The sequence below is a fragment of the Mustela erminea genome, chromosome 20, assembly GCF_009829155.1.
Source record: "Mustela erminea isolate mMusErm1 chromosome 20, mMusErm1.Pri, whole genome shotgun sequence".
Classification (NCBI taxonomy): domain Eukaryota; kingdom Metazoa; phylum Chordata; class Mammalia; order Carnivora; family Mustelidae; genus Mustela; species Mustela erminea.
Window position 1 is genome coordinate 32,078,829 of NC_045633.1, and position 24,796 is coordinate 32,103,624.

The window sequence follows — 24,796 nt, forward strand, 5'->3', positions numbered from 1 at the left end:
GGCGGGAAGCATCTAACTGAGTTCTTGTGATGGAAGGAAAGGGAATGAGCAAAGTGGGAGAATAGGCTGGAGAGGTGGGCAGATGGCAGAACACAGAAGGTCTCAGAGCGGACGCAACCGGGAGCCACAGCAGGCTCCTGCTCAGGGGTATGACAAGAATGAGGCTATTCAAAGGGGAAACTAGTGGGGATTGACAGGAGAGTTTAGGGAGGAGACCCTTTGCAGCGGCCAGCATGGTGCCAGAGGGACACACAGTGGCAGATGGAGGGGGCACCGGCAGGGGTGGCCGGTGTGAGAGGGGGAGCCCCAAGGAGCTTCCTGTTTTCTCTCTGCTTTTCAGGGGCCCCTGATATCAAGGGCAGGTAGCTGGACCGTGCTGGGCAGTAGCCAAGAGAACCTGGGTTGAAGTTGGCCCCCATACCAGGCTCTGCCCTCTGGCAGAATTGCTACAGCTTAGGGGGTGGGTATGGGAAGGACCGAGATCCTCTCCTGGATCTTCTCTCCCCAGCTGCGATCAGAGTGCTTTCTCCCAAAGTCCCAGAGGATGAGCCAGCACCAGCCCCGGCCAGCAGGCCCTACCACCTGGGCACTGGTGCTTACGGTCCATCTCTCCTCCTTCCTTGAAGGCAGGGGTGAAGTCGGGCCTCCGACAAGTTGCTATGAGGGAAACAGCAGGTCCCGCAGTCCAAAAGGCTCCTCCTCTCCTCTGTCTCCTTAGGCGGTGTCTACCCCCCACCCCCCATCCGTCCCCGGCCCCCTCTCCATGGTCAGGTCAGGGCAGTGACGCAGGAGTCAGGGGACCGGACAGCAGTGGCTGGAGGGTTGGGGGGGGCGGTCGGGCCAGAACGCATGTGTGGACGTGTGTGGACGTGAGTGTACGTGTGCTCGTCCCACAGCTGGGATCTGGGAGGGAGGCAGACCCCGGCTCCGAAGGCCAAGCAGGGCTGGGAAGCTGCCTGGGTGCTGAGAGGCAAACTGGGACCAGGGGCATAGTGGGGTGTGCAGACTGGGAGTCAGGATGCCAGGGTTGAGGCGGGACCCCAGAACAGGGCCTGGAGGTGAGCAGAGGGCAGAGGAGGGGGATCCGAGCGAAGTCAGGCTCTCAGGACTTCCCACGGGAGGCACACCAGCCTCTGCGTCCTGCCTCTCCTTCTCCTGACCCCCTCTTTAATCATGCTCTACCCCACCTGACGGTTCCCTCCCGCACCTCCATCCGCCTTTATTCAAGTCACACTCAGCACAGCTTCCCCGACTGCCCCAGCTAAACCTGCAGCCTCCGCCAACACTCCTGGTCCCTTCCACGCCCCGTCTCCTTGGTCCATTGTTGCCATGGCAGATCCTCCTTTAATTCATTTTCGTCTTGGTCTTCCCGCCTCGCCACTAGAATGTCAGCCCCACCAGGGTAGCCCCTCTTGTCTGTTTCATTCTATCCCCAGGTCCCCGGCCACAATTAGGTACTCATATGTATTTCTTAGATGAATATTCATTTCCCAGATAAACAAATGAATGAGTGCTTCCCACTCTTTACAAACAAAATCCAAATTCCTTAAAAAAAAAATTAAGACTTCTTATTTTATTTTATTTTTTTAAAAGATTCTATTTGTTTGTTTATTTGACACAGAGAGAGAGAGAGAGAGATCACAAGTAGGCAGAGAGGCAGGCAGAGAGGCAGGCAGAGAGAGAGGGGGAAGCAGGCTCCCCGCTGAGCAGAGAGCCCGATGCGGGTTCGATCCCAGGACCCTGAGATCATGACCTGAGCCGAAGGCAGAGGCTTAACCCACTGAGCCACCCAGGCGCCCCTTCTTTATTTTATTTTAGAGAGAGTGTGCCTGCACACATGGCAGGGTGGGTCAGAGGGGGAGAATCTTTCCAGCAAATTCCCCGCTTAGCGTGGGGACTGTGCAGAGCTCTATCACCTGACCCATGAGATCACGACCTGCTGAAACCAAAAGCCGGATGCTCAACCAAGTGAGCCACCCAGGTGGCCCAAATCCAAATTCTTAAGAGCGGCATTCAAGGCCCTTCACAACCTGATCTCTCCCGAACCAGCCCTCTGGCCTGGTGTCTTGCCACCTTTGCAGTCCACACCCTCCATCCTGACACACCTGACCCCTCCCCTCTTTCCCTTGCTGAACTGGCTTCATTCCCACCTCACAGCTCTTCCTACTGAAATGCTGGGGGCCAGTCAAGGCTGAGCTCAGGTCACCCTCTGCATCAAATGTTCATCAGCTCCCCTAGCTAACAATGAGCTCTGCCTCTTCCAAACCCTTCCGGCTAGGCTCTGAACGCTCCGGTCCTCACACACTGCCCTGTGTACCCATCTTATCTCTGTTGTAAGCTACAAACTCCAGGAGGCGGGAGCGAGCTCTCAAACACATCTTTTTTGTCTTGCAAAGTATGGAGTCACCTGACTTGCACAAAGAAGGCACTGATCCTGTAAATAAAATATCTTTAATGTCACGGAACTGGGTAGGAAGCGAGGGAAGATTCGTAACTACCTGTATTTGTAGGACTTTGGAACTGGGACGTCATCACACACCCTGCTTTGACAGGTCAGGGCACTGAGGTTCAGGACTGAGACCACTTTCCAAGGTGTGAGAGGCCAGCCCACCTCCGCCTCCTGCTCTAGGGGGCTTGGCCCCCTGCTTCCTAGAAGCCCCTGAGGCTTCGCTGCAAATCTCAGCCACCATCTGGGTGGTGGTGGGGAACAGCCCTGTTTCAGAGTTCTAACGAATTTCGCCACGCAGGCTAACCTATATCACAGGTCAAAGCCCCAAACAACAAAGAACAAAAAGGATGTGAAAGTGCACACGCGTCCTGCACAACAGACCATGTGCCCAGTGCCCTCAAAGTTCAAGTTCTGGGTTTTCAGAGTCCTAGAAAAGCAAAGAGTGGGGGAGAGAAGACCCCCACATTTCTTACTCCGTGTGCCCCCATCAAATTCCTCAACATGAACAATACTGGCTTCTGGAACATGTACTGGAATTGTGAGAAGGAAGGCAGCTTGCCTCTGAAAGGAACCGGCGTTCCCAGCTCTGAACCCCCGCCCAAGACTGGGACGTGCCAACCCGCCCCCCCCCAACCACACCCCCACCCCGGGATGGGGGGAGCCACGAGGTCCCCAGCCTTTCCCGGAATGGGAATGCGCACCTCCCGCCGGTGCGCACCCAGTCGCGCCTCCCAGACCCCGGGGTCGGCGGGGCACAGCGGTGTCCCCGCTCCGCTCCTGCGGCCGCTCTCCTGCCACCCCGGCGAGCCCCCGACCCAGGCGTCCTGCCCCGGTCTGACCCCTCTGGCCCTTACCTCTGGCGACCCCTCACGCACACAGCCTGCCCCCCACCCCCACACACGCACGCACACATGCTGATAACAGCCCCGACCCCCGGCCGAGCCGCAGTCCCCGGGCCAACCCCGGCCGGTCGCCGCGCGCCACTCCTCGCGGACCCTGGCCGAGAGCCTCGCGTTCGCTCCGTGCGACCCCGGCTCGGCGGCCCCTGGACGGCGGCCCCCTACTTCGGGCCGTGGGGACGGACGGCCCTGCCCCACCGTGCTTCCCAGGATGAGGGCTCCCGGCAAGGGCGCCGGCCGAGCCCCTGGTCGCTGAGGGGCCGGGGGGAGGCGCGGAGATGGGGGTGTGCGGTGAGTACTCGCCGGCCGGAGGAGCCCCCGCCCGCCCGGGCCCCTGTTTGAGCAGGAATTTACCGCCGAGGCTAGTGGCCCCGAGGTGACTGGGTTCAAGGACCGACAACTTGCCAAGGACCCCGGAAGGGCAAGGGGGGTGGGGCAGCCTCCACGTGCCGGCAGGGCTCAAGGAGCCCCTGTGCAAGGTGAAATCCGACCTGGACAAGGGGGCGCGGTCGGGGGGTTCGGGGAGAAGAGGGGCTGCTACGTGCGAGGGGGAAAAGCGGATACCTGGGTCTTGGAGCAATCACCGGGATCTGCGAGAAGGGACGCCTCTGTCACACCGGGATCGAAGTTTGGCCTGGAGAAGTGGATGCCGGTAGTTTAGGGGGGAGGGTGTGTGCCGCAGCCGATTGAATGAAGGCAGAGGAGGCAGAACCCGAGCGCTGGGAAGGTGGGGGGTCCGGAGCGCCTCGCTGGGGGCAGTGGAGCAGGATGTGTGCACCTGCCCCTCCAAAGCCGTACACTCAGCCTGGCACTCTTTTCTAGAATGTCCTGCCCTGCTGCTTCTGCTGTCTTTGCTGCTGCTTCCTCTGGGCCTCCCAGTCCTGGGCGCCCCCCCTCGCCTCATTTGTGACAGCCGAGTCCTGGAGAGATACATCCTGGAGGCCAGGGAGGCAGAAAATGTCACGGTGAGGTCCCCTCCTCAGGACATTCCACAGAACTCACTCTCAGGAGTCCAAGGCTGTCCTCCAAGATCCAGGAACGGGAGTCCCCCTTCCTGGGACTTGGTTCAGGGGTGGAGAAGGTGGGAAGTCAGAGCCCCCAGTGGAAGTGATACAAGTGGTTGTCCCCAGGGCACACCTGGAAGCTAGGTAAGGGCCAAAGGCGGACGGAGCTTTTGGGGAGCCTGACCCTCCACCCCCACCCCGCGGGGTGCATTTCAGGTGGGCTGGGCTCAAGGCTGCAGCTTCAGTGAGAATATCACCGTCCCAGACACCAAGGTTAATTTCTACACCTGGAAGAGGATGGCCGTGAGTTTATTTTTTCCTTCTTCTTGGGGCGACTCATTGTGGGAACCTGATGGGGTGGGAGGGAGAGCCATAGAAGAAGATGAGGGCCGAACGCGATATGCTCCTTCGTTTGTCCTTGTTCATTCATTCCTTCATTCGTTCGTTCAACAAAACGGATTCTGAGCCTTCACTTGGCTCAGCCTGGTGCTTGCCGCGGCTGGGAGGGAGGGGCGGGCTTGGGCGGCCGACTCCAAGTCTCCGCTCGCTTTAGGTTGGGCAGCAGGCCGTGGAAGTCTGGCAGGGCCTGGCTCTGCTCTCGGAAGCCATCCTGCGGGGTCAGGCCCTGTTGGCCAACGCCTCGCAGCCGTCTGAGACCCTACGGCTGCATGTGGACAAAGCCGTCAGTAGCCTTCGCAGCCTCACCTCCCTGCTGCGGGCGCTGGGAGCCCAGGTGGGTAGGAGCCTTCCTCACACCTCACCTCCAGGGTCTCCCCCCTTCCCCCGACTGCGGTAACTTTCTGTTGTCTCCTTGGCAGAAGGAGGCCAGCTCCCTTCCAGAGGAAGCTTCTGCTGCTCCACTCCGAACATTCACTGTTGATACTTTGTGCAAACTTTTCCGAATCTACTCCAATTTTCTGCGGGGCAAGCTGACGCTGTACACAGGGGAGGCCTGCAGGAGAGGGGACAGGTGACCAGGTGCTCCCGCCCTGGACACGTCCACCACCTCACTTACCACTGCTGCCTGTGCCACGCCTCTGCACCCCCCACTCCTGACCCCTGTCGAGGGGTGAGCAGCTCAGCACTAGTCTGTCCCACGGACACTCCACGGCCAGGGGTGACATCTCAAGGGCCAGAAGGACTGTCCAGATCTAAGGATGTCATAGGGCCAGCCTGAGGCCCCGGAGCAGGAGGAAGTCGGAGGAAATCAGCTTAAACTTGGGAACAGAGCCTTGCTGGGGAGACACCAAAACTCACCTCAGTGCCCTGCTGAACGGTGATGCCAGGCCAAGCTGGAGGGCAAATGCCTCTTTTTTGCACCTATCAGGCAAGGACAGGAGGGACTGAAGAATTTCGGGGGCAAGCCATGAATTCTCCGGGTCTCATGGATACTCCCATGACAGCAAGAACCCACTGGACAAAGGGTGGTGGGAGCCATGACGATGGGATGGGGGCTGGCCCCTGGCTCTCCCTGGGTCCAAGTTCTGTGTATTTTTCAATCTCACTGGCAAGAACTGAAACCACATCATGGCTCTTGACTTTTCTGTTTTCTTGGGAGTCTCCTACTTCCTAGGCCCTGCTCCCACCCTGGCAGCAGGCCACAGCCCTGGGAAACTAGAGGTGGAGGGGGTCCGGCCCTACGTGCTGCCTCTCATGGCCTGTCTGACCTCTTGACCCCACTGGGCTTGAGGCCACAGCTCTGCCCACGCCGGTCAATAAGGTGGTTCCATTCAAGGCTATTCCTCAGTAGGCAGCTGGCAACCCTCTTTAGTGAGCTACAGCTGCCATCAAGGAAACAGGAGCCCCTTTGGGGGCTGGTGGCAGCTTCTAGTTCTGGCCAGTGGCCCCTTATTTTTTCTTATTCCTTCTCTGTGGCGTCTCTGGCTAAAGCCACATTCCTGCATCAGCCTTTGCCCTCTCTAAATTCAGCTGACCCCTTTCCTTGCCTGGGGAGGGTCCCCATTAATGCTCTCTCCCCTGGAACTTGCAGAAGGAGCCACATTCCCGACAGCGGTCTCACCGAGCACTCCGTGCCCAGGGCTATTCTAGGTGGTTTGCTTCCATGACCTCATTTTATTCCTTGCATGACTTGGAGAAAGTTTCCACTGTCATTCCCACGGAACAGATGGGAAAATATACTAACTGCCCAAAGCCAAGGTAGCAGGAACCCCCAAGTGCCCCCAGCTCTCACCTAGTCACTTACCTTCCTTAAAATCCCTCCCTGCGCCCTGCTCCCCTGGGATGGCGGACACAGAACAAACTAACTCAGCTTCTGCTCTCCATCCCTACTTCTAATTTCACCCATTACTCCCAACGATCCACCTCAAATTCCTCCCCAGAAATAATGCTTCAGCTGCAACGTACCCCAAGAGACCAGTCCTGACCATTATCATATATGTGGGGACTAGTCTTTCTGCTCGTATCGCAAAACTTAGAGAAGTCAGCCCGTACCCCTGAAGATAGCAAAAGAGAGAATGTTTGCAATCTGCAGCAGGGCAAATTAGGGATAGGTTGGGGGACTGGAGGGTATTTGCCAAGTATATGTGTGTGTTGGGGGCAGGGGTGAAGCGTGGTGGGAGAAATCAACGCAGAGATAGACCCAAAGGAGAATTTTCACCTTGGCCAACCCAGCTCCTGGGGTACAGTGCCCTCTTCAGGCCCTACTGGGAAATGTTAGAGAAATCTACAAAAGCGAAAGAACTCTAAAGAGTGGTGATCTTTGCACATTCCAATAAAAATTTGTATTGCAGGGGCACCTGGGTGGCTCAGTGGGTTAAAGCCTCTGCCTTGGGCTCAGGTCATGATCTCAGGGTCCTGGGATTGAGCCCCGCGTCGGGTCTCTGCTCAGCAGGGAGCCTGCTTTGCCCCACCCCGCCTACTTGTGATCTGTGTCTGCCAAATAGATAAATAAAATCTTTAAAAAACATTTTTTTTGTGTTGCGGTTTCCACGGCTGGCATCTGGTTCTTGCCCCACTGCTGTGAATCAGGAAGGGAGGAGTTTGTCTTTCTCGATGGCAAGAAGCTAAGAGAACTGTCCTGAAACCCAAGGCATGCAGCCAAGAATGGCAACGGGGACCCGAACCCAAGGTTTAGGACTCATGACCCCCAAGCACATCTTAGCCCATTGTGCCACCTAGACGTTCCCGGGCCCACCCAGTACCTGGATCTTTTTTACCCACAAGTCAGGGCCACCTACCTTATTCCTTGACTTCTTTTCAGACTGCTTACTGCTTTCCATCAACGAAACAAAACAAAAAAGTTAAAGTTAATGGAACCTGAACTATATGACCTAGGGCCAGTGTGTTAAGACATTAAAAATGTAACTCAATGCTCAGTGCATTAAAGCCTCTGCCTTCGGCTCAGGTCATGATCTCCAGGGTCCTGGGATCGAGCTCTGCATTGGGCTCTCTGGTCAGCGGGGAGCCTGCTTCCCCCTCTCTCTCTGCCTGCCTCTCTGCCTATTTGTGATCTCTGTCTGTCAAATAGATAAATAAAATCTTTTTTAAAAAATGTAACTCATTTATTCCACATTTACAGAGTGCCTACTTTGTGGCAGCCTTTGCACCAAGCGCTAGGAAAACGTGAAATGACAGTCTGTGCCTCTTGCAGTCCAATGTCCTCCAAAGAGACACCCCACACCCCAGAGGGTGTTGCCAGATTTCAAAGGGTCTTCCAGTGCAGGCTGGGGATGTGAACTTTCCTCTGTACTATTATTATGGTGATTGACAATATATTAAACTCGGGAGCCTACGCGATCTGCAGCGATTCTCACCACAAGTCCATGAAACAGGAAGCCCTTAGGTATCAACCTTATTTCCAAGATGGGGAGAAAACAACCTAGTTCCACCATGTAAAATGACGGAGCCAGCTCTGCTCACTTCCTGGCAGGACAGGAGCCAGCACGGCCCATTCTGAGTCAGCAGGTTACATAATTGTTTAATGGAGATGCTTTCTGTGTGTAGAGTGCTCTGCGATTTACGAGGTGCCTTCCTGGGCATCTTCTTATTTGCTCTCCTAACTGCATGAGGAGGGCAGAGATGGTGGGGGAATCTCCATTTTGCCGAGGAAGAAACCGAGGCCCAGAGAGATTATGGGCCTTGCCCTGGCAGTAGGACACTAAGCGGAAGATAAGGACCAGGAAGGACCCAGGCTCTCTGATTCCTGTTCCCTCTTCTAGCAGAAGCAGGGATCATAAGGAAAGGCGAGTAGAGGGAGTGACTTGGAGGGGAGGAAGCAGCTCCAGGTCACGGAGCCCTTAGGCCCTTCCCTCTCTCAGTATCAGCTCTGCCCCAAGGGGCGTCTAGGTGGTAAAGTCCGTTGAGTGTCTGACTCTTGGTTTTGGCTCAGGTTATGATCTCATGGGTCATGGGATCAAGACCCTAGTTCAGCAGGAAGTCTGCTTGAGATTCTCTCCCTCTGCCCCTCCTCCAATCAATCAATCAATCAATCAATCTTAAAAATAAAATCTCCCCCACGTTACATCTTCTGCCTTCTGCTCCCAGTTCTTCCCTGCTATCCCCACCACCCAAGTCCCCCAGAACTAGGGACCAACTCAGCCACCTCCTACAGCCCTAGCTCCCACCTTGACTGCCGCCTATTGGCCCAAACCTTCTCCCTGGGCCTCACCACCAGGCTGACCAAATGCACCTGTTTGACCCCAGCCCACAGGTCACCTAAGATTTTCCTGAACTACTCGGAATCCCCTTCTCATCGTAGCAGATAAATGTTGCTGGATTTGAATTAGCTAAATGGGGCCTCTTAGACATTGGAATCGAAGCTGAATGTTAACTACAATTTTTTCCCCAGCCGGTTGAAGGTAATTCCTCTACAATTCCATTATAAAATGACATTATGAAAGATGACTGGCCACAGAAAAGCAGACAGTAGTATGGTTTCCCAATTTATGTGAGTCATGACCAAATGTCCATGAACTCTTCCCCCCCCCCACAAGATTTTATTTATTTATTTGACAGAGAGAGAGATCACAAGTAGGCAGAGAGGCAGGCAGAGAGAGAGGGGGGAAGCAGGCTCCCTGCTGATGCAGGGCTCGATCCCAGGACCCTGAGATCATGACCTGAGCTGAAGGCAGAGGCTTAACCCACTGAGCCACCCAGGTGCCCCCTCTCCTCTTGATTAAAAAAAAAAAATGGATTAATAAAAAAATTTACATGACCTGCCCACAATTTCTGCTTTTAAAAGAAAGCTGTGCTAGTCTCTCCATTTTGCAGAAGAGCAAACTAAGGCCCAGAGAGGGAGAGTACTGTTTAAGGAAACACAGCAAAGCCAGGACTGGCGTTAATTCTCTGGAGCGCTTCCAGGGTTCTTCCACATGCTGGGGTCCCTCACACCTCTCCCTACAGCTGCTAGGCTTGACCAAGTGACAAACCCTCAGGGGCCTTGTGCATTCTGACACCCCAAAATGCAGAGCCCTGTGGTGTCCTTCTACACCACCACCCCATCCTGTCCTGCCTCGCACACCAACCCCCACCCCAGACAGGTTGGAAGCTGTGACTGTCCCGCTCTGTGGCTCTGTGGCGCCAAAGAGAGGTCAGCAAAAGCAGCCCTCAGAGGACTTATTGCCCAACCAGGAGGGGCTGTGGGTCAATTTGCTTCTGCGGCTCTTCCCTGGGTTAACCATTTCCTGGCTCTGTCCCTCTCTTGATTGTTCTCCTAACGTGGTATGGAGGAAGGGTCCACCAGGGTCGGGGCTGGGCATCCTTTACACGTCCCGTTTTGGTGGCAAGAGGCAGAGAGGATCTCTCTCTCCCCTGATCTGACCCCTCGGTGGTCCTATTGGTGCTCATTTGGGCAGGAGTCCCCAGGTCTGTGAGGGGGTTGGGGACTTCCCTCTCCAATGCCTGGTGCACGTCTCGTCAGGGGCAAAGGCCCGGTGCCGGGGGGATAGATTTGATGGCAGAGAGTAGGGGGCTGCTGAGGTGAAGGGAATGAAACCAAAGGTTTCTAGGAACACCTGGGTGTGGTGGGATATGGGAAATTTGGACTCGATTCATTTCCTTGGAGTTCAGTTTCTACATGATTTTACAGTGAGGAGGACATGAGGTTCAGTGAGGTTAGCCCGCAAGGATGGCTGTTTCTGGCTTCTGGAAAGTTCTCGATCTGCTCATATCCCCTCTCATGCTGTCTTGATGTTAGTGTGCAACTGCGCCACCATCTCTCACCTTTGACAGCCTCCTCTCCTGTCGCCCCAGCTCCAGCCAGGCCCCCTCTGGTCCACATCTCCCCAGGGTGTCCGGGTGGCTTTTTGAAAATGCAAGTCGGGTCAGGTAACCCTTGCTGTTTAAAAACTTTTGGTGGTACCTCAAAGTATTCAAGGTTCCCCAAGCTGGGGCCCCTGCCTCTTCCCAGTGTTACACACACACACACACACACACACACACACACACACACACTGGCCATTCCCTTTTTTTTTTTTTTTTTTAAGATTTTATTTATTTATTTGACAGACAGAGACCACAAGTAGGCAGAGAGAGAGGAGGAAGCAGGATCCCCGCTGAGCAGAGAGCCCCATGCGGGGCTCGACCCCAGGACCCTGGGATCATGACCCAAGCTGAAGGCAGAGGCTTTAACCCACTGAGCCACGCAAGCAACCCAGACGCAGACCATTCTTTAAAAATGTCATGCTCCCTCTAAGCCTGGAACATTCTCTCTTCCTGGATGTGCCATCCCAACTTCTTTGCTTCATTACCATCTCTCTGTGGCTTAGAAAGCCTCTTAGGTGTCACCTCTTTCCAAAAACCTTCCCTTCCTGTCACCAGGGACCTGGGGGACCAGGGACCCCTACACGCGCCCTACCAAAGTGCTTGTCTGCTTGGCCACCTGTGGTCAGCCCCTCAGACGGGGGCATGTGTGGAGAGAAGCCCTGAGGATTGCAAAGTGTGCTGGGGCAAGGAAAGTGTGGGCCAGAGGAGGGCGTTTGGTATGAGCCCAAACTAGAAGGTAGGGGTGAGGTGGCTGTGGGCAGGACTGCCATGAGCCCCTGAGAGGGGTACTGCTGTGGCCCGCTTGTCACCAGAGCTTTCTCTGCTCGCCTTCTACTCCACAGATAAAACAGAGGCTGCTACAGGCACTTGTCTGGCTTAGGCAGTGGAGCCTGTGACCCTTGATCTCAGGGTTATGAATCTGAGTCCCATGTTGGATGTAGAGATTACTTAAAAATAAAATCTTTAGGGGCACCTGGGTGGCTCAGTCGGTTGAGCGTCTGCTTTTGGCTCAGGTCCTCATCCCAGGGTCCTGGGTTTGAGCCCTGGGAAGGGGGAGGGGGGTCCCGGGTCAGCGGGGGAGCCTGCTTCTCCTTCTCCCTCTCTCTCTGCTGCTCTTCCTGCTTATTCTCTCTCTCTCTCACTCTCCGTTAAATAAATAAACAAATAAATAAATAAATACTAAATAAATAAAATCTTTGAAAAACAAATGAACAAAAAACAGAGGCTACTAAACATGCCTCGGGAAGGTGCCCTCCCCAACCCTCCCTTTTTAGAGCTGGCTTGTCCCTCCGATTGTCTGTGTTCTGGACTTTTCGGCCTCTTTCATTTAATAACATATGCAGGTTCTCTTTCGACTATCAGAACATCTCGATCTATCATCATTCCCTTCTTCTTTAAGCCAGAAATAAACTTTAACAGTGTTAGAACATCAGGTGATATTTCTGAAATTATTTTTATTTATTTTCAAATATTTTATTTATTTGACAGAGAGAGAGAGAGACAGACAGCAAGAGAGGAAATAACAACCCTGGTACCCCGTGAAATATTTTTTAATTGTGGAAACAGACTCAGAACATAAAACTTACCTTCATCACCATTTTTTTTTTTTTGGAAGATTTTATTTATTTGCAAGAGATACAGCAAGAAAGGGAACACAAACAGGAAGAGTGGGAGAGGGAGAAGCAGGCTTCCCGCCGAGCAGGGCGCCCGAGGTGGGGCTCGATCCCAGGACCCTGGAATCATGACCTGAGCCGAAGGCAGATGCTTAATGACTGAGCCACCCAGGGGCCCCATTCTTAACCATTTTAAAATCTTTTTAAAAAAATCTTCTTATTTATTTAAGTCATCTCTACACCCAACATGGGGCTCAAACTCTCAATCCCAAGATCAAGAGTCCCGTGCTCTTCCCACTGAGCCGGCCAGGCATCCCTCTTCTTAACCATTTCTAAGTGCACATTCAGTGTCATTAAGTACATTCACATTGGGAAACCATCATCGCTGGCCATCCATGGAACCTTATCATCTTTCCCAACGGAAATTCTGTCCCAGTTAAGCACTAACTCCCCATTCTCGGCAATGGCCATTCTACTTCCCGTCTCTGGGAGTTTGTTGCAGGTAACTCGGATAAGCGGAATCCTACGATATTCGTCCTTCTGGGTTGGGCTTGCTTTACTTAGCATCGTCTCCTCCATGGTGTAGCATGTGTGAGAATTTCCTCACTTCAAAGGTGGAATGATATCTCGTACAAATACACCTTATTTTGTTTGACTCTTGGGTTGCTCTCACCTTTTGGTTATGGCAAATACTGCCTCTCTTCCAAGTCTTCGCTTTCAATTCTTTTGGATCTATACACCCAGAAGTGGAATTGCTGGACCCGATGGTAAGTCTATTTTTAATTTTTGAAGGGTGCCATTCTTTTTAATACCTCCATAATATTCCTTCATATGAAAAAATATTCCTTGAGTGTGATCCAACTGTCTATCTGCTGGTAAACATTTAGGTAATCTTGATTTTTTTTTCCCCCTATTATAACCCATACGCCAATTATCATCTTTAAGGTATGCCCATGTGCCCAGCTTTAGGCAAATACACATGGAGTTCTGTGGACAGATTCCTAGAAAAATAAGGCGGGTTGAAACCATGCATGCTAGAAAGGTGTTTTTTTCTTTTTTTAAGATTTTATTTATTTATTTGACAGAGATCACAAGTAGGCAGAGAGGCAGGCAGAGAGAGAGAGGAGGAAGCAGGCTCCCTGCCGAGCGTAGAGCCCGATTCGGGGCCCGATCCCAGGACTCTGGTATCACAACCTGAGCCGAAGGCAGAGGCTCTAACCCACTGAGCCACCCAGGCGCCCCCACACTAGAAAGTTTAAGAGTCACTGTCACATTACTTTCTGAGAAGTCTTCCCCAACCTTCAGTCTTAGCACCAGTGTATTTGAGTGTGTCTACCTACATCCTGGCCAACAGGCAATGCTTTCAGTCACTTAAACAGTGGTTACTGTGACAGTTGTAGTTTTGACTAGCATTTTTCCTTCCTACTAGTGAAGCAGAACCTCTTTCCAGTGTTCACCAACTGGTAGCATGTCTTCTGTGGGACTTGTCTTTTTCAATTCTTTGCCATTAAGCATTTCCAGTCCCACCTTATTTGACTGGCCAGTCGTTTATGCCACTGTTGCCAGCTATAGAATTTTAGGTTTGAAATGATTTTCCGTTGGAATTCTGCAGACAATGTTCCACGGCCATTTAGAACCCAGGTTGCTATTGAAAAGCCTGACGCCATGCTGATTCCCGATCCTTAGAAAGTATGTGACTTGCTTTTTTCTATCTGAAAGTGGTTAGGGTCTTCTCTTCCCCCCTGCTACTCTCGAATCTCATGACATGCCTTCCATGGGTGTCCTTGCATTCATCAAACGAGACCCCTTCTAATCAAGAGACGGTATCTCAGTCCTGGGAAATCTTCCTGTGTGGTTTCTCTTAAGGCATTTCTTCTCCTTGGTTCCTTCTGTTTTGAACCATTTTGTTTGGATGTTAGACTTCCCGGACGGGTTCTCTGAGTCTCTTTCTCTGGTCTTTCTTGCTTTCCTTCTCTCCTGCTCTCACTTCATTTCTCTTTGTTGGAGATTACATTTCTACCCTTGTAGTTTCCATTTCCCAGAGGGCTCCCGTGTTCTCTGTCTGGTTTTCATGGCATTCTCCGAAGGTTGTCAAGCGAGGAGGGTCAGAGGTGGATAAAGTGGCCTGGGCTTATTGTGCCTTCCCCTCTCCCCTGAGAGCCGCCTCTGAGGTCCCACATGGCTCCTCCAGTCTGGACTCTGGTGCTGCTGGCGGGGGCCGCCTGGGGCCGGGGCCACCTGCCTGCCCCTGTCCGGTAAGCTGGGCTCCGGGAGTGATCAGAGGTGGCTCTGAGGGAGGGCGAGGGGCAAAGCTGGAGGGCGTAAGCAGGGTAACCACGAAGGACACAGCCCTGGGGAGGAAGAGGATGATGAACTGGGATGGTGGCGGGAAACCCGCCGCCCGAGAACTTGGAACTGAGGGGTGTAAGCAGCTCAGCGGGAACAAGACAGAGCCCGGACTTGAGAGAGAGGGAGGGGGCACAGAGCTGGGGAGACAGACAGGAAAGAGGGGTGGGGCTCTCAGAAAATGGGCAAATTCAGCAGACAGGAGACTTCAGGTAGAGGCAGTGAGACCTGATGGATGGCTTGGTGTCCTGGAGCTTGTCTGGGGACGATCTGAGCAAACAGAACTTGAATGAGTAAAGGGGAGGGCTGTTTCGTGTGGCCCACGCCACCTGGGGAGGGACAGCCTGCCTCTCTGTGAGGTTCGGGGAGTTTACAGGGTTCAGAAGGGCCAGCCCTCTGTAACTCATCTATATGTTCAGTGGCCTATGGCTGAGGTAGGACCACTTGCCACCCACACGGCAGCAGGGGACTCACAAAGTCCCCACTTTGGGTCTGAAGGAAGGAGCTTCCCCAGGTTCAAACACTTAAGGACTGCTCCAGAAAGCAAGCCTCTACCACACAGGCCACCTCGGGCACAGAGGCGCTGAGGGGCCCTGTGGGGGTAGAAGGAGCTCGGAGGGGAGACGCTTTTTCTTTTTTTTAGGAGATAGATGAAAAAAATTTTTTTTTAAGATTTTATTTATTTATTTGACAGAGAGAGATCTCAAGTAGGCAGAGCAGCAGGCAGAGAGAGAGAGAGAGAAAGAGAAAAGCAGGCTCCCCACTGAGCGGAGAGCCCGATGCAGGACTCGATCCCAGGACCCTGGGACCATGACCTGAGCCAAAGGCAGAGGCTTAACCCTCTGAGCCACCCAGGCGCCCCAGATGAGAATTTTTTAAAAAAATATTTTATTTATTTGACAGAGAGAGAGATCACAAGTAGGCAGAGAGGCAGAGAGAGAGAGAAAGGGGGAAGCAGGCTCCCCACCAAGCAGAGAGCCCGATGTGGGGCTCAATCCCAGGACCCTGGGATCATGACCTGAGCCGAAGGCAGAGGCTTAACCCACTGAACCACCCAGGTGTGCCCCGACAGATGAGAATTTAACGTAAGGAGGCTGGATGGCCTTTTGAAAACCTTAAAGACGACAAGTAAATATACGTTCACTGCGCACACTTTGGTATGACATGGCGAACACAAAAGGAAACATCTTCCAAGAATGACCGCTCAGAAAGCTCGCGATCATCGACGCTTATGATTCTTGATAATGACAAATGTTCCTTCCACCCCGCCTTCTCTCTTTTTCCAAATCAACCCCAAGGAAAGAGAAGCCTCCGGACTGGAAGGCAGTTGCTCGCAACTCGAGGGATAACTGTAAGTTGGAAACCAGCACAGCTCAGATCTCTCTCCTTCCCTAAGACGGCCACCTCCAGTGCCCTCGGGGCTGAGTGATGGCACAGACATGTAGTGAATGTCAGAGGGTGGAGGAAACACGGAGGAGTAGAGACCAAGCCCTACGTGGAACAGTCTCGTTCGATAACAGCAAAATGTATGCGCCTGGACAAAGCCCCCGGCCCCTCAGCTTGCCACCCCTGTCCCAGAAGTCATTCTGCCCTGACCCCTGCCCCGAATCTCTCCTAAGAGATTCTTACTTCTCAGATTCTCTTTTAAGAAACTCTGCTCTGGACCCCAAATCTCCTAGTGGCTGCCTTCTCTACGCTTAGAAACCCGGCTAACCGCCAGCCCCCAGTGTGGCCCTGTCCCCCGTCCTGGCCTCAGAGCAGCCCTTTCTTCCCAGCCGTTCTCACCCAGTGTGACTTTGAGGATAACTCCAAACCCCTCTGTGACTGGACCCAAGCGTCCACAGATGACGGGGACTGGATTCGAGCCAGTGGGCCCTCCCCTACCGGCACCACTGGTCCCCCTGGGGGGTACCCCAATGGAGGTGAGGAAGCCTAAGCTTTAGGGAGACAGCTGGGAGGTGGGCTTGGGCAGACCTGGGCACAGGGAGAAGGGAGGCAGCTGGAAGTGGGCGCCTGGACTCTGGACGGGGGCGGCAGGGCCCCCTCGCCATCCTGGGCTCTGCCTTCCCCAGAGGGCCACTACCTGCACATGGAATCAAGCACCTTCCACCGGGGCGGGGTGGCCCGTCTACGCAGCCCCCCCATATGGGAGCAAGGCCCCCTCTGCGTGCACTTCGCCTACCACATGTTCGGGCTGTCGTGGGGCGCACAGCTCAGACTGCTACTGCTCAGGGACAGCAAGGAAAAGCACCCCAGCGTGCTCTGGAAGCACATTAACACCCAGAGCCCCTCCTGGATGCCCACTGCTGTCACCGTGCCTATGGGGCTTGTCCTCCCCAGCCAGGTGAGGCCAAGGGCAGAGGCTTGAGCCCCAGGGGGGAATCTGGGTGTGTGTGGGGGGTGGGGTGGGCAGGAGGGGCTGAAGCAAGGACGGGGCACGGGGCTGGGCCATCTGAATTCAGGCAGGAAAACTGGGAGCCCGAGGGTGAGTGGTCCCCTCCTGTCTCCCACAGGTGATGTTTGAAGGAGTGAGGGGCAGCACGGCTTACCTGGACATCTCTCTGGATGCCATCTCTATCCATCGGGGCTCCTGTAATCGCGGTAAGCCCCAGTCCCTCTTCCTCTCTCTCTGCCTCCACCACCTGCCCAGAGTGGCAGAAGTAGCTCAGGGACCATGACCCTGCTTTCTCTCGGAGTTGGGGCTCCTTGCTTTCCTCTGCCTCCGCATCTCACACCTTTGAATCCTGAAGCAGCCACGCCGAAAGAGAGGTTCTCTTTTAATAGGGTTGTAGTGATACCTTTTCTCGGGTGACCAACCATTCCAGTTTGCCCTAGGCTGCCCCCTTTTTTGCCCTGAAAGTCTGGCATCTCGGGGAAATCCTCCGTTCCCGGCCCCAACTGGATGTCTGGTCACCCTAGCTATTATCCCAGTTTCACCCACAACCAGCCCTCTCAGTTGACATTAGAGACTCCAGGGGAGCAAATTCAAGGGAAGGTAAATTCCAGAAGCTGAGTGCAAGGAATTAACACTCACCGAGGACAGCATTATGCTAGCGGCTCCTCACTCATGAACTAATCTATGACAGGCGGGTACTGCTGTTCCCAGTTACAAATGAAGAAACAGGCAGTTTAAGCAATCTGTCCCAGGAATTAAGGCCCCCCACGGTGGACAGCAGGCCACAGACCAACACTCGGAATTCTGACCCCAGGCTGCGGCGTCCTTTTTGGAGCTGCCTCCTCCTAGAAAAAGCTAAATCCTCCCTTCTCCCTCTTCTTCCCCTCAGTCTGCATGATGCAGACGTGCAGCTTCGACATTCCAAACGATCTCTGTGGCTGGAGCTGGATCCCAACAGCCTCTGGGGCCAAGTGGGTCCAGAAGAAGGGGCCTTCCGGGGTGCCGAACGTGGGGCCCGAGGATGATTTCTCTAGCCCTGGTAGTGAGTAACGGCCACGCTTCCGCCCTTGGCCTTTCTGGGCTTCTAGTGACCTCTGCAGAAGCTTGCGATGTTTGCCTGACTAACCGCGCAGTAATAACTGCCCTAGGACGGGGCGAGGTGAACCCCAGCGACCTCAAACCTCGGTCAGCAGAAGTTACTCAGCAGAAAGCAAACTACACACTCTCAGCTTCCCCCCCCACCCCCCACCCCGCTGCCATCCCACAAACTAACCCTAACCCTAACCCACGTTCCCTAGTTTTTTTCCCTAAATTCCCACCTCTTTGTTCTGTGTCCCTTTGCATTTCTCCGTCCACAATCCTCTCCCTTCGTTTTCCTGTTCTTTCCTCTACTCCTCCGTCTCCCCCCACCGCCCACACCCCCTCTGGCCCACTCCAACGACTTTCTCTCCTTCCTGGGCTCTTTCCCCGCTGCTCGAGATCGGCCTTTTTTTTTTTTTTTTTTAAGATTTATCTATTTATTTGTGAGAGAGAGAGAGAGAGAGAGAGATCACAAGTAGGCAGAGAGTCAGGAAGGGGTGGGGAGGGCAGCATGTTCCCCGCTGAGGAGAGCCCGATGTGGGGCTCGATCCTAGCACCCTGGGATCATGAGCCGAAGGCAGAGGCTTAACCCACGGAGCCACCCAGGCGCCCTGAGGTCAACCTTCTAGAAAGACCTGGACAGCCACCCCTCCCCTTCACTCAGACGCCCCGGAGAGCAGGGCAGGGCGGGGCCGGCCCGTCCCGGCCTTGCCGCCCCCCACCCCCGCCCCGCCGCCTGAGTATTAGCACCCCAGGCCGAGCCCTGCGGCATCAGTAAACGCTGGGTGTTGTTTTAATTTTCTCTCTCGCTTGTTCCCTCTTGCTTCCTATTTTTCCATCTTTCCTTCCTTTTCTCCCACTTACCCCACTCCCTCCGCTCCACCCCTTTCCGCCCTTCCCGGAGCCCGCCTTTCCCGGCAGGGTGCGAGCGCGCTCACCTGACGGCACTGAGAAGGAGTCAGGAACGAGCACGCCTGCGCAGCCTTAGGCCCCTCCTCCGGCTACCAGTTGCGTCACGGAGAGAGCTCTAAGATGATTGGCTGCCTGAGCTGCTAGGCGGTCCAATGGGTTGGGAAAAGGAAGAGGGCAGGACTCAGCGGGCTCCGAAAGCTTCCGAATCCAAAGTCCAGGGTTCTGCCTGCTTCTACTGAGAGGATGCTGCGTTTCTTACGGCGGTGCCTGCGTCCTTATCATTCTTGCCAAGCATTTCTGGAAGGCTCGAAGGCCATGGCCAGATGTGGGTCCCCCTCAGCGCTGGCTGATCCTAGGCAGCTGTTGGGGCTTTCCAGGCCCAGGACCCCTGCAGTCCCAGAGTCCTGTCGCTGTGCCCAACTCCCTCAATTTCAGCCACCTCACCTTACTGGCCCTTTCTTTTGTAGGTGGCTTCTACATGCTCCTGGACCCCAAGAATGCAAAACCGAGGCAGAAATCTGTCCTCCTGAGCCCGCGGAGCCATTCCTCTGGCTGTCTAAGCCTGTCCTTCCACTATATCCTCCGCGGACAGTCACCTGGTGCAGCCCTCACTGTCTCTGCTTCCGTCTTGGGTGAGCCTGGCAGTCGCTGGCTTTCCAGGACCTGAGGCTCATCTGCGAGGGTTAGGTTGACAGGAAACTATGTGGCATCCCTTAGGGTCTAGGGAAATCTAGGATATATGCAAGGTTACTCCATGGAGTGGACTCAGGCTTCTGGAAAAAACAGATACAAGTGCCAGGAGAGGGAGAGAGAAGGACCTGCTCCCATTTGGGAGAGAGGAATACGCTCCCAAGTATTCCCCTTTCATTGCAGGCAGCATCCGGAAACACACACTCTTCTCAGGACAACCTGGACCCAACTGGCAGCCTGTTTCTGTCAATTATACAGCCCAGGGACAAATTCAGGTACAGAGGAGTGAGAGGTCAGGATCCCTTGCACATGGTAGGCACCTCTGATATCTGAAGCGGATTGAGGGTTTGGGCACTGGGAGCAGCGTGCCTGGGTTCCTGAATATAATAAAATTAGATGGGGGGAGGGCTGGGGCAATTGGGCTGGTTTTTCACTCCCAGCCCCCTTTCTCTGTCTGTTCAGTTTACCCTGGTGGGTGTGTTTGGAGAGACCCCAGAGCCAGCTGTGGCAGTGGATGCGATCAGCACTGCTCCCTGTGGGGGTGAGAACCAGGCCCCGGAAGGACCAGATCGCTCAGAAAGGGGAGGGGGCAGGGAGGGTCAGGGGGGAATAGAAAGCATGGCCCACATTGCTCACATCTCCTATTTGACTCCTAGAGAGCTTTCCTCAGTGTGACTTCGAAGATGATGCCCATCCCTTCTGTGACTGGGCCCAGGCATCAGGGGATGGCGGACACTGGACCCGTGCAAATAAAACTATGCACATCCAGGGTACAGGTGCTTCTGGAGGTGAGGATTGAGGATCCCTCAAGCCAACAAATTACTGAATCTTCTCCCAGCTGGGGCGGGGTGGGGGTTGACTGGTGTGATTGATGGAAGAAGATATTGGAGATGGTGAAGACCAGCCAGCAGGTGTTTCCTGGGAAGCTGCCTTGGTGCCCAAGCTGTGGCAAGAGGACAGAAGTAGAGTGAGTTGAAAACGTTCATAGCTGTGGGGTCACTGAACTCCCCGGAAAATGCAGGCATCTCACTTCGCAGAGCCCAAGGCTTCAAAATCCACAATCTCATTTTCAGTCAAGACATTTTCTGGTGCAGCCCATGATTTGGTTTTCCTTTTCTTTGGGCTCCTGCCTTCTTCAGTTAGAAGTCCAAAACCAGCAGGGTGGGGGGGAACCTGCTACAGTGTGGGGAGTTTGCGTGCTCGCGTCAGACCCGCTTTGGAAAGCACCGTGTTGTGAGAGAAAACCATGCTGGGCTGTTCCTGTGGCGGTTTGTCATCTTGTCCTTCTTCTGACTGCCTTCTTTTTTGCCCAGAAGGTCGCTATATTTACATCGAGGCTGACAAGTTCTCTGAGGCGGGCCAGTCTTCCAGACTGGTGAGCCGGCCCTTCTGTGCCCCGGGTGCCATCTGTGTGGAGTTTGCCTACCACATGTATGGCCTCGGAGAGGGCGCTAAGCTCAATCTCCTGCTGGAGAGCCCTGCGGGCAGTTCCCCATCTACTATCTGGCAACGTGTTGGGTCTCAGAGTCCTGACTGGCTGAACGCCTCTGTCACCATCCCTTTGGGGCATCAACAGCCCATGCAGGTGAGAGACAGAGAGGGCGCCCCCCCCCCCCGCCGTCAGCATCTGTGGGGAACATGGTGTTGGGGGCCATAATGCCTGGGTATAATTGGAGCCGAGAAGAGGGGCCCCTGGAAAGGGAGCAGAGCAGAAGTGAACTTGGTGTCCCCGAGAGGGATACTTGGTTCCTGAAATGGAGTGGGGGCAGCGTTGGATTGTTGAGACTAGAACAAGGTGGCCTTGTGGCAGAGGACAGACTAACCAGGAGAGTCCCTGAGCTACCGGGGATTCATTTGCATTTCTGTCTTGTCTGTCCCTCGTTACCTTCAGCTGATCTTAGAGGCCATCAGGGGTACCAACACTGCCTTTGTTGTTGCTGTGGATTTTATCTTGATCAATCATGAGACTTGTCGAGGTAAGACGAAATCCAGGGCCCCAAAAGGGGGGCCCTGATCTGAGATGACCGTCTCTGGAACTGGTGAAAATCAAGTTCTCTCTCATGCTTGAGTTTTCACACAGCTTTGTGTTCCATGTTCTGCCCACCTCGACCTTCCCGGTCTTACCAGGATGCTTGCTTGAGTGAATGTGGCTTTGATGCGGTGAATTTCTGTGGCTGGATCTGCAACCCCTTATCTAGTGGACGGGCAGTCTTGAAGGGAGGACTGACATCCTTGTTCATGTTGTGTTTCCTATATCTGGCACAATGTCTGACATATATTGGGAGGAGTGTTTGTTGAGAGTTTGTTAAGTGAGTGAATATTGGCGTTGGAAGTGGGAGAGGTGTGAGTTACTCTTTGAGCTGCCCCCTCGAAGCGACTGAAGAAGGTGACAGTATGATTTTGACTAAACTCCAGGGCTTGTTTGTTTGTTTGTTTTTCTTTGCAGGAACAGTGCCAACAGAGCTTCCTTCCAAATCTCCAGTTCCCCCTCCTGGCCCTTCTGAAACTCCTGTCTCCACAGGAAAACCTATGACTCCCACAGAGAAAACTATGGCCACCACAGAAGAACCCATGCACTCCCTAGAAAATTACACTAGCCCCAGTGAAATAGCCACTGTCCCCACAGAAAGACCCATGCCCCCCCCAGAAAAACACACTGTGCCCAATGAAATAACCACTGTCCCCACAGAAAATACCATGGCCCCCACAGAAAAACCCACTGTCCTCAGTGAAATAGCCACTATCTCCACAAAAAATCCCATGGTGCCCTCAGAAATGTCCACTGTCTCCCCAGAAAGATCTACCTTTCCCCCAGAACAATCTACCTTTCCCACAGAAAAACTCACCATCCCCACTCAAAAGCCCACCATCCCCACAGAAGAGCCCACTATTCCCACTGAAAAACCCATTGTCCCTTCTGAGGAGACCACTGTCCCTCCCGGAGAGCCCACTGTCTTCACTGGAGAGTCTACCACCCCCACTGAAGAATCCACTATCTCTACTGAAGAGTCTGATGTCCCCATTGAAGAGACTTCTCTAAGCCTTGAAGAGCCCACTATCTCCACAGAGGAGTCCACTGTCCCCATTGAGGAGTCCACAGCCCCTCCTGAAGAGCCCACTGTCTCCACAGAAAAGCCCACTGTCCACACTGAAAGGACCACCATCTCCACTGAAAGGACCACCATCCCCACGGAAGAACCTACTATCCCTGCAGAAAAACCCACAGTCCACACTGCAAGGACCACCATCCACACAACCATCCCCATAGAAAAACCCACCATGCCCACAGAAAAGCCTATTGTCCACACTGAAAAGCCCATGGTCCCCATGGAAGGGACTACTGTTACCACAGAAAGACCTACAGTCCCCACGGAAAAACCCACCATCGCTACCGAAGAGACCACTATTCCCACAGAAAAACCCACCATGCCCACAGAAAAGCCTGTTGTCCACACTGAAAAGCCCATGGTCCCTGTGGAAGGGACTACTGTTACCACAGAAAGACCTACAGTCCCCACAGAAAAACCTACCATCACTACCGAAGAGACCACTATTCCCACAGAAAAACCCACCATGCCCACAGAAAAACTCATCATGTCTACAGAAAAACCCACTATCCTCACAGCAAAACTCATCATCCCCACTGAAAGGTCCACTGTCCCTACAGAAAAACTCACTGTCTCCACAGCTAAACCTACCATCCTTACTGAAGAACCCACCATCCCTACAGAAAAGCTTACTGTCCCAACAGCAAGACCCACCATCCCCACTAAAAGGTCCACAGAAAAAACTACCATCCCCACAGAAAAACCCACTATCTCCACTGAAAAGACCACTGTCCCCACAGAAAAGCCCACTGCCCCCACTAAAAAGACCACAATCCCCACAGAAAAACCCACTGTCCTCACTAAAGAGACCACCATGCCCACAGAAAAGCCCATCGTCCCTATAGAAAAAACTACCATCCCTGCAGAAAGACCCACTATCCCCACCGAAGAGACCACTGAGTCCACAGAAATATGCACCATCCCCACTGAAGAGACCACCGAGTCCACAGGAACATGCACCATCCCCACTTTAGAGCCTACTATCCCTACTGAGAAGACCACTATGCCCACAGAAAACTCTTCTGTCCCCACTAAAAGGCCTACCATCCCCACAGAAAAACCCACTGTCCCTACTGAAAATACCACCAACCCCACAGAAAAACCTATCATCCCCACTGAAAAGCCCACCATCCCCACAGAAACACCCACTGTCCCCACTGAAAAGACTACCATCCCCACAGAAAATCCCACTGTCCCTACAGAAAAGCCTACTCCCCCGACTAAAAAGACTACTATCCCCACTGAAAAGACTACCATCCCCACAGAAAAGCCCACTGTCCGCACTGAAAAGACTACCATCCCCACAGAAAAACCCACTGTCCCTACAGAAAAGCCCACTGTCCGCACTGAAAAGACTACCATCCCCACAGAAAAACCCACTGTCCCTACAGAAAAGCCCACTGCCCCCACTAAAAAGACTACTATCCCCACTGAAAAGACTACCATCCCCACAGAAAAACCCACCATCCCCACTGAAAAGACTACCATCCCCACAGAAAAACCCACCATCCCCAGTGAAAAGACTACCATCCCCACAGAAAAGCCCACTGCCCCCACTAAAAAGACCACAGAAAAACCCACCATCCCCACTGAAAAGACTACCATCCCCACAGAAAAACCCACCGTCCCTACAGAAAAGCCTACTGCCCCCACTAAAAAGACCACCATCCCCATTGAAAAACCCACCATCCCCACAGAAGCACCCACTGTCCCTACAGAAAAGCCCACTGCCTCCACTAAAAAGACCACCATCCCCACTGAAAAATCTACTGTCCCCACTAAAAAGCCCACAACTCCTACGACACCCCAGCCCAGACCAACACTTGTACCAATTAGGCCAACAGTCTTGGTGATGCCTCCTACGACTACCCCAAGTACCTCCATGACCTCTACAACTCCTGGACATACTCCAGGTATGTGATGGAACGCTGGACAAACAGCAGAAAGTAAGAGACCGTGGGTAGGAAAGAGACTTAGATAAATGGATGCCTCTAATGGAAAAGTACAGTCCTAGAGGAAAGATGAATGGAACATGGTAGCTTTAGAAAAAATAAGGACCACCGTGACCAAGAGGGAAGC

General features: G+C 53.7%; 3 protein-coding genes across 3 annotated transcripts in view; all 3 read left to right on the plus strand.

The window, feature by feature from the left end:
* The first annotated feature begins 4,116 nt into the window (after positions 1-4,116).
* Positions 4,117-6,024, plus strand: EPO (erythropoietin). Its single transcript, XM_032328181.1, is given in 5 exon segments — positions 4,117-4,141; positions 4,144-4,313; positions 4,569-4,655; positions 4,906-5,085; positions 5,171-6,024. Coding segments are annotated over 5 exon segments (618 nt in total). The 3' UTR covers positions 5,327-6,024.
* Positions 6,025-13,835: 7,811 nt separating this feature from the next.
* On the plus strand, positions 13,836-17,197 carry LOC116581137 (zonadhesin-like). The gene is given in 6 exon segments (XM_032328180.1): positions 13,836-14,442; positions 15,832-15,884; positions 16,309-16,455; positions 16,606-16,877; positions 17,047-17,156; positions 17,158-17,197. Coding segments are annotated over 6 exon segments (699 nt in total). The 5' UTR covers positions 13,836-14,365.
* Positions 17,198-17,822: 625 nt separating this feature from the next.
* The window catches only part of LOC116581136 (zonadhesin-like), a 31,291-nt gene continuing 24,317 nt past the window's right edge, over positions 17,823-24,796 (plus strand). Inside the window, 8 exon segments of the mRNA XM_032328179.1 lie at positions 17,823-17,970; positions 19,388-19,552; positions 19,794-19,885; positions 20,073-20,151; positions 20,267-20,398; positions 20,924-21,195; positions 21,502-21,586; positions 22,057-24,630. Of these exon segments, the coding sequence (XP_032184070.1) occupies positions 17,823-17,970; positions 19,388-19,552; positions 19,794-19,885; positions 20,073-20,151; positions 20,267-20,398; positions 20,924-21,195; positions 21,502-21,586; positions 22,057-24,630 (3,547 nt within the window).